This window comes from Myxine glutinosa, chromosome 7 (genome assembly GCF_964187855.1).
Source record: "Myxine glutinosa chromosome 7, kmMyxGlut1.1, whole genome shotgun sequence".
Classification (NCBI taxonomy): domain Eukaryota; kingdom Metazoa; phylum Chordata; class Myxini; order Myxiniformes; family Myxinidae; genus Myxine; species Myxine glutinosa.
Window position 1 is genome coordinate 34,232,552 of NC_136267.1, and position 8,869 is coordinate 34,241,420.

At 47.8% G+C, this 8,869-nt stretch overlaps 1 protein-coding gene across 2 annotated transcripts; it reads left to right on the forward strand.

Moving 5' to 3' along the window:
- The first annotated feature begins 117 nt into the window (after positions 1 to 117).
- Positions 118 to 5,612, forward strand: LOC144892795 (eukaryotic translation initiation factor 4 gamma 3-like). 2 transcript variants are annotated; one of them, XM_078781126.1, is made up of 4 exons: positions 118 to 309; positions 984 to 1,307; positions 1,430 to 1,528; positions 5,204 to 5,612. In XM_078781126.1, the coding sequence occupies exons 1-4, from the start codon at positions 148 to 150 to the stop codon at positions 5,288 to 5,290; spliced, it is 672 nt and encodes a 223-aa protein (XP_078637252.1). In that variant the 5' UTR covers positions 118 to 147; the 3' UTR covers positions 5,291 to 5,612. The 2 variants fall into 2 exon arrangements, with proteins under 2 accessions (XP_078637252.1, XP_078637251.1); XM_078781125.1 differs by lacking the exon at positions 5,204 to 5,612 and having other exon boundaries at positions 1,430 to 1,829.
- The last annotated feature ends 3,257 nt before the right edge of the window (positions 5,613 to 8,869 follow it).

Below are 8,869 nucleotides of genomic sequence, written 5' to 3' on the forward strand. Positions count from 1 at the left end.
TTTGTGTCGATTTCACGTTAAAACATCAAACTTTCCTTTCTTCTCTCATTTATTATTTTGACACCTCACCAATGACACCTCCTTTGTTTTATTCCCATTTCCTTCCCCAAGGATGTATGTCGACAGTTTCGAGTTCTCCTCAACAAAATGACACCAGAAAATTTTGGCCGCCTCATAAATCAGATGAAGAGGGTCAATATCACCAAAGAAGAAGATCTTGAGGACATTGTACAGCTTGTCCTGGACAAGGCGATAAAGGAATCCAAATTTTCTGAGGTGTACGCACACGTGTGTCACCACCTTGCAAAGGTGAGTTAAGTTAACCACTACCACAACTCATGAGAGGAAGAACACCATACCAACAGACATCATTTTCTGAAACTTGTGAAATATCTGCTCTGCGCCCCTCCTATCACCTCCTACCACCTCCTACTACCCCCTCCTACCACCACCCTCTCCTACCACCCACTCCTAACACCACCGCCTACCATCTCCTACCACCCCCATCTTACCACCACCTCCTACCATCCCGTCCTACCACCTTCTCCTACCACCTCCTCCTACCACCTACTCCTACCACCCCCTCTTACCATTGCCCTCCTACCATTTTCTCCGACCACCGCCTCCTTCCACCTCCTACCACCCCCTCTTACCATCTCCTCATACCACCTCCTACCACCCCCTACCACACCCTCCTTCCCCACTCCCCTTTTCACAAACTGATACACAGTGTGCATTACTCTCATTTCCTTGGTGATATTTCCTCCCAAACTTGTTTACCCTCCATTGCAGGCCTCACTGCACTCCTTCCCTTCTTTTTTTCACTCCCTCTATTACAGGCCTCACTGCACTCCTTCCCTTCTTTTTTTCACTTTTGATTTTCTCAATTTATCTCCCTTGACCCACACCTGTTTAGAAAGTATTTAATAAACAGGTACCCCCTTTTCTTCAACAACATCCACCATTCTTTCATGTTTTCATAGATTGAGGTACAAGGAAGAGATAAACCTGGAAAGGTCCTCAACTTCCACACGCTCCTCATTGAAAGCTGCAAGAATGAGTTGAGAATGGGGAATGATGGGAACTCCAGCTCGGATGATGACGCATCCAAAGAGAAAGGTCGACAGCGCGCGCTGGGCCACGTGGTCTTCATCGGGGAGCTTTTCAACGCACAGGTATTGGACGAATCATTTATCACCAACACAGGTAAGGGATTGCTCCAGGATGGGAATGAGCAATCTCTCGAGTGCTTCTGTCGTCTCATTGGAATTGCTGGAAAGGTCATCGACTCGACGCAAGCCAAAATGGTAATGAACCTTCACTTTGGAGTTTCCATAAACACCTTTACTCTTCAACTTCCCCTCTAAAATCATCCTTCTTGCTCATCTTCGTTTTGCTCACCGAGCACCATGTTTTTCTGTCTTCACAGATGGATGAGTATTTCACCTTTTTGGACAAATTAATGAAGGAGCGGAAAATTGTGCCACGCATCCGTTTCATGCTCCAGGATCTGGTAGATCTTCGTATGGTAAGTCACACCTATCGTCCTCAGGTGTGCCAATTCACAATGAATACCTGTCTCAAGCCGTCTACCGTCCCGGTTCCTCGAGCTCGGTCATGCTGATCTTTAGACTCCCTGCCCTCTTTTCAGTGAATTCCCAGACGGTCTTCACTGTTTTGTTTTAAAATGTTTAAACTTCCTTCTTCCGCGTTGTTTACTCTCTTCTATTACAATTCAGTCTTCTTCTTCTTTTCAAAAGGCTGTTTTCAAATCGCTCTTTAAATCATTCCCTTTATAAAAGTTTAACCTCTTACAGTTTTTCCCTTCTCAAAACTCTAAACTCACCTTCATTCCACCCTTCCTCCAACGTTTTCAAATGTATCTGACTTGAAAATCCCGAGAACCCCAGTTTGTTTGCAGTTGATGTTCGTATTTCATTAATCGTTACTTTTGTACATCTTCAGTGCCAAACCCTTCCCTGTCTGTTTCCTCCTCTCCTGGTACTCGCCCCGATCCTACCAACCCTATCTCTTACCAGCATCCCACTCCATACCCCCATTCCATCACTACCTGCCCGCTACCATTCCCTTTCAAAACTCCCCCCACACCCCTTCCCTTCAAAACTCCCCCATAAACTCTCCCCTTTAAATACCCCCCCCCCCCCACACCCCTTCCCTTCTAATCTCCCCCCTAAACCCTCCCCTTCAAATGTCATCACGCCAGCTGGTTGGGTGTGGGTTCCTCTCTCACAAGCCATGGCATCTCAGCAAAGGACTTCTGTGACTCACTGGGACTGACACAATCTGTAAATTTCCCGACCCGGATCTCAGTCAATGGAGTATCTTCTCTTCTAGACTTGGTTATGACAAACTTCCCTGCAAATGTCTGCTGCTCTTCTTCTGCTCCAATCGGTTATTCTGATCATGTGCTTGTTAAAGTGAACATCTCTCTGGCCATTCTCAGAGAGCCTCCTCAGCGCCGACGAGTCTGGCATTTCACTCAGGACGACTGGCACAGTCTGCAAGCAGCCATCAATCACCTGGACTGGTCTCCCATCTCTACTGCCTCTGACATCAATTCTTCCTGGGAATTCTTCCAAAGCAAACTGCTCTCTCTCATGCACAGATTTATCCCATCTCGTCTTCAGTTGTCTTACCCTTCCTCCCATCCATGGTACACTGAATCTTGTGTTGAGGCAGTTGCCCTGAAACAACTTGCCTTTGCCTCTTCGAAGGCTAATCCAACTGAAGGCAATTTCAGTTCCTTCCACCAAGCTCGGAACAAGTGTGTGTCTACCCTCAGGAGTGCCAGGAAGCACTATCTCTCCACACTCAAGAATGAACTCTCAAACCTGTCTCCTTCATCCAAATCCTGGTGGCGTCTGGTCAAATCCGTTTCTGGTGTTTGTCATTCTGTCGCCCAAGCTCTTGGGTCTCACTATCTGCCATGATCTTTCTTGGGAAGACCACATTTCCAAGCTGGCCTCCAAAGCCAGTCGCCGACTGGGCATCCTCCGTCGTGCGAAGTCCTTCCTTGGCACACCTGAGCTTCTCACCACATACAAGGCTTTCATCCGCAGCTCAATGGAATACTGATCTCCCCTCTGAGCCGGTGCTCCTGCCTCACACCTAGCTAGGCTTCACGCTGTTGAAACGAAAGCTTTCAGCATCATTGGAATCTCCTGCGATGAATCTCCTTACCTCAAATGGTTACACAGTTGACACCGCACGTGACAAAGTCAAATGCCTCAACTCTGTGTTTGCTTCAAAATCTTATGTCCCAAACCCATCTCTCTCTGTTCCCACCTTACCCAGTCATACCCAGCTGCTCCTGTGCTCTGTGTCCTTCTCTCCCGACAAGGTGGAGAAGTTTTTTCAAACCTCGACTCTGATTCTGCAACTGGACCAGACGACATCAGCCCACGGGTCCTAAGATCCTGCTCTGCCGCTCTATCTCACCCTCTCTCTATTCTCTTCACCCTCTCTCTATTCTCTTCACCCTCTCTTTTGCTCAAGGTCATCTGCCATCTGCTTGGAAATCAGCCAACATTACCGCTTTACACAAAAAGGTGCAAAAACAGATCCTTGCAACTACAGACCAATCAGCCTGCTCCCAATTATCAGCTCATGGAATCCAATATTGCTTCTGATATCAAATCCTTCCTCTTCACTAATGGCTTGATCTCTGATCATCAATTTGGATTCAGACCAGGTCACTCCACTCTGGACATGCTGCTTCTGCCGTCTCAGCAATGGATGGAGGTCCTCAATGCCAAACAGGAAATCAGAGCTGTCCCCCTTGACATATCACATGCCTTCGATACGGTCTGGCACCCAGCTCTGCTCACCAATCTCCCATCCTATGGTATCCATGGAAACCTCCACTCATGGCTTGCGGACTTCCTCTCCGGTCGTAGTCAACGTGTGGCCCTGAATGGGTTTCTCTCATCTCCCCTTCCTGTTCAGGCTGGAGATCCCCAAGGCAGTGTTCTGGGCCCTGTGCTTTTTCTGGTCTTCATCAATGATCTCTCTGACTCTCTTGAAAATCCTCTCTATCTCTTTGCTGATGACTCCACTCTCTGCCGCTCCATTCCTCATCCCTCAGATCGGCAGTCTGCAGCATCCTCACTCTCTGCAGACCTGGACAAAATCACAGACTGGTCAAACAAGTGGAACATGTCTTTCAATCCTGACAAATCTCACACTCTTACTATGTCTCTCCGAAAAGACAGACTGGACGACCCTCCCATCTACTTTCTCAACAATCCTCTCCAATAAGTTCTGTCGCCCAAGCTCTTGGGTCTCACTATCTGCCATGATCTTTCTTGGGAAGACCACATTTCCAAGCTGGCCTCCAAAGCCAGTCGCCGACTGGGCATCCTCCGTCGTGCGAAGTCCTTCCTTGGCACACCTGAGCTTCTCACCACATACAAGGCTTTCATCCGCACCTCAATGGAATACTGATCTCCCCTCTGAGCCGGTGCTCCTGCCTCACACCTAGCTAGGCTTCACGCTGTTGAAACGAAAGCTTTCAGCATCATTGGAATCTCCTGCGATGAAGTTAACTCCGAGGGCCTTTCACTTACTCACTGCAGGCAGGTTGGTGGTCTTTCTGTCTTTTACCGACTCCTCTCCGGCCTTGCTCCCCCAGCTCTGTCTGTGCTCTGAACCCCAAATATTCCTATAGGTCGCACAAGATCTGCCTGCAACCCTCTTATGGTTAAATTGCCAAAATCTAGGCTCTCTGCTCACCTTCACTCTTTCATTCCTCTTTTCTCCCGCATCTGCAACAAACTCCTTCACTCTCTTCAATCCCACTTCTACCTCCACGTCTTCAAAACAGCTGTTCACCACCATCTCTTGTGTTCCCACATCCAAAACATTGATCTTTTTAACCCCCGTTAATCCATGCCAAGCCCACCTCTTGAAATTCCGTTTTCTTTCCTGAAATCCCCTGTAGCGTCCATCTTGTTTATACCGTGTACCCCGCCACAGCCCTCTCCCTTCCACAGATCTCCCAATGTGCATGTTCTCTACTGTTGTTGTGCTTCCCTCTCTCCCCCTCTTGTCTCCTGCTCCCGTTATTATATGTTTTTATACGAGTGTGTGTTGGCGCTTATACGAGCCTTGACTTTGTTTGAAAATAAAATAAATAACAAACCACCTGCATCCATAACCACAGGTATGCTCTTCCCTTCCTTAGTATAATTGGATTCCACGCCGAAAGGTCGAGCGACCAAACTACCTCCAAACGATACGTGAGGAAGCTCGTGCAGAACAACAGCGATGAAGGAGATCACACCACCACTGAAGTTACCATGTGCTGCTCTTTTATGACACAGCACATGGCACACACACACACACACACACACACATACACACACACACACGTACACCGTCACACATGCATACACATACACACACGCATATATATATATGCACATTTTTTACACACACACACACACACATATACACATACACACACACACACACACACACACACATATGTACACCTACACACATCCCACATGTATATACATATTTAAAGTGTACGTGCCCTTCCCCTCTCCCCCCTCCATCCCCCTGCGCCCCCACCTCCCCCGTCCCTCCCTCCTCCCTCCCCCACCCGGCAACGCCGTGTACTTCTGCTTGTAACTAATAAAATTAAAACGAAGAAATATCTCTGTAATTTCCTGAAACTCGGTGAAATTCGATGAAATTCGCTCGGTGAATTCACTCTGTTTATCGGTGAAATTTTTCCTTTGGGCGGTGTATAATCGCCCGAACGAAATATCAATCAGCAATTTCCCATCTGATAATTTATTTATTTTACATATGTGAATTACACGTCCATGCACACGTAAAATGGAGTTTGTTTTTGCACACGTGAAATGAACACGTGAACCTTTACTTCCGGATAATAATGCTGAATGAAATAAGAACGGAGATCCCAGAGTAGACCTTCCCGTCGTTTGATATGGACTCTTCTCTTCTCGGAAGTTCTTCTGCCTCTTCCGTTATCCAGCAGAAGAGGCGGTTAGAAGAGGAAGAGGCGGAAGAGAAGAGGTTATACTTAAGCAGCAAAACTTGCAAGTGAAAACACAATCTGGATATTTGCATCAACTTGTGATGTCCTGTCATCTTTGTCTAATTATTCCATCATGAGCGCGAGTAATACATGTTTGGCCGCCATCTTGCTTCTCTGCTGCCTGTTCGGCGCAAAGCAATCTTCCGGAAGAGGCTTCTGTCTTCGGAAGAGACCAAATCGCACGCGCTTCAGAAAATCACAATACAGAATCACATTTAATCAAAATCATCAGTCCACAACTTTTTGAGATATCCTGCTATGTCGTTCTTGGCCCAATCTCCCGATGGTGAAGAATCACTTAAAAAATTCTAGGAGCCGAATCCGGATCTTGATGCAACATAGATTCAAACTATTGGGAACACAGCCTTAATTACACACATACTAATGAGATATCTATAGAGATCCTAAGGTGTGCTACGTGTTGCTCGTGGCCTAACTAGGGTGCGACCTTTGACCTTTACACCAAAAATGGGATTATTTACAGGGGATTATTTATAAGGGAATATTACAGATATTTACAAAGTGGAGGGTTCTAAAAACCACAACACTGCACCCTCATTACCTCCAGGGCCGTCCCGGCCCGAAAGAACTTTAACTTAGTGTGACACTCAGGTGTGGTAACCCTCTACTATTAACTTCACCCTGAGTGCGACATTTTTAAAACCATTAAGTATGTCCCGCCTGCTGCGTTGCATTCTATCGAACAGATTCACGCCCACAGGATAACCGAATCACGGAATTAATTTCAAAACTAAACATGGACGGTGGGGAGCATTATTTACAAAGACACGATTTGGTATTTACAAACGTGAACCCAGGACCTGTCTTTTGGGAAACAAAAAGAAGATGTTTTGAAAAGAGGAAAGCATACACTGCACTGCACCGATACCACCAGCACCAATAAGCACCATAGAACAAAAAGCACCAAAACACCAATATGCACAAAAAGCACCAAAAGCACCATCCGGTGCACAGTCATACATTGCAATAAACGAAGCCTTGCGACGTCTCCTCTGCTGGGCCGCTGGTTCTGGATGACTTCTTTGCTTGTGGCCTATTTGGTAATAATTTAAAAAGGCACAAAACGCGTCCACTTTTTTTAAATTAGGGCCAGCAGGGGCCAACTAAAGGTGGTTCACCTGCTTGGCTTAGGTGCCACCTTTGCCGTGGTCCGCAAGCAAGATCTCCCTGGCCACAACGGCCGGTCCCCAGCAGAGGTGCCAGGCCCCAAAATGTGGGGTCCATGAATGTGGTGCTCGGCCACAGACCTGTGGTCCATATGGTGGTGCTCGGCCACAACAACGTGCGGTCCATAAGTGTGGTACCGGTCCAGGCAGGCAGCAGCGAGGGTGCGGGCACACAACTGCGACACCTGCACACTTTCCCCTCGGCACACAAAGCCCACGGTCCATGAGTGGGGAAGGAAGACAAAGCAGGGTTAGCGGGGTGCAAGGGCGCAAGAGTACACGTTAACACAAGGTAATGCAGAGGTGAGGTGCGTTGGAGAGCGAGCGGAGAGAGATCGGCCCTAGCATATGCTCCCCCCCTGTCACCTAATCTACCCTTGCCCTTACCCCATATTTACACAATTTACAAATTCGTCGCTACGTCTTGTCTTCCCCATATCTCCCCTCGACACCAAATTCGTCATCAATCTCAATTTCTCATTAATCCCTTTATTCCGAATTTACCATCAATCCCTCATAAGGCGGAAGAGATGGAATAGCAAGCACAATGTCACCCCCACGTCATGATGCGTCTTACATTATCTCTCCGACTCTCTGGAAAATCCTCTCTATCTCTTTGCTGATGACTCCACTCTCTGCCGCTCCATTCCTCTTCCCTCAGATCGGCAGTCTGCAGCCTCCTCATTCTCTGAAGACCTGGACAAAATCACAGACTGGTCAAACAAGTGGAACATGTGTTTCAATCCTGACAAATCTCACACTCTTACTATGTCTCTCCGAAAAGATCGACTGGACAACCCTCCCATCTACTTTCTCAACAATCCTCTCCAAGAAGGATTGCAACATAGATTTCTTGTTGCCATGATCTTTCTTGGGAAAACCACATTTCCAAGCTGGCCTCCAAAGCCAGTCGCCGACTGGGCATCCTCCGTCGTGCGAAGTCCTTCCTAGGCACACCTGAGCTCCTCACCACATACAAGGCTTTCATCCGCAGCTCAATGGAATACTGTTCTCCCCTATGGGCTGGTGCTCCTGCCTCACACTTGGCTCGGCTTCACGCTGTTGAATCCAAAGCTTTCAGAATCATTGGAATCTCCCGCGATGAAGCTATCTCTGAGGGCCTTTCACTCACTCACAGGTAGGCAGGTAGGTGGTCTTTCTGTCTTCTACCGACTCCTCTCCGGCCTTGCTCCCCAAGCTCTCTCTGTGCTCTGTCCCCCAAATATTCCTACAGGTCGCACAAGATCTGCCAGCAACCCTCTGATGGTTAAACTGCCGAAATCTCGGCTCTCTGCTCACCTTCACTCTTTCATTCCTCTTTTCTCCCGCCTCTGGAACAAATTCCCACACTCCCTTCAATCCCACTCCTCCCTCCAGGTCTTTAAAACTGCTGTTCACCACCATCTCTTATCTTCCCCCATCCAAAACCTTGATCTTTTCTACCCCCACTAATTCACCCCAGATCCACCTTGTTTGAAATTCCAACTTCTTTCCTGGAAGTCCTGGCAGTGTCCATATGTTTTATACCTCTCCCACCCCCCCCCCCCCCTTCCCATGCCTCCCCCCAAAGCCCTCTCCCTCCCACAGATCTCTC

Bases quoted from the DNA above. Each gene is read 5' to 3' on its own strand.
- LOC144892795 (XM_078781125.1), top strand. From the start codon at position 148: ATGACACCAGAAAATTTTGGCCGCCTCATAAATCAGATGAAGAGGGTC. The intron at 310-983 runs GTGAGTTAAGTT...ATGTTTTCATAG, and splicing joins TGTGTCACCACCTTGCAAAG to ATTGAGGTACAAGGAAGAGA. The intron at 1,308-1,429 runs GTAATGAACCTT...CTGTCTTCACAG, and splicing joins ACTCGACGCAAGCCAAAATG to ATGGATGAGTATTTCACCTT.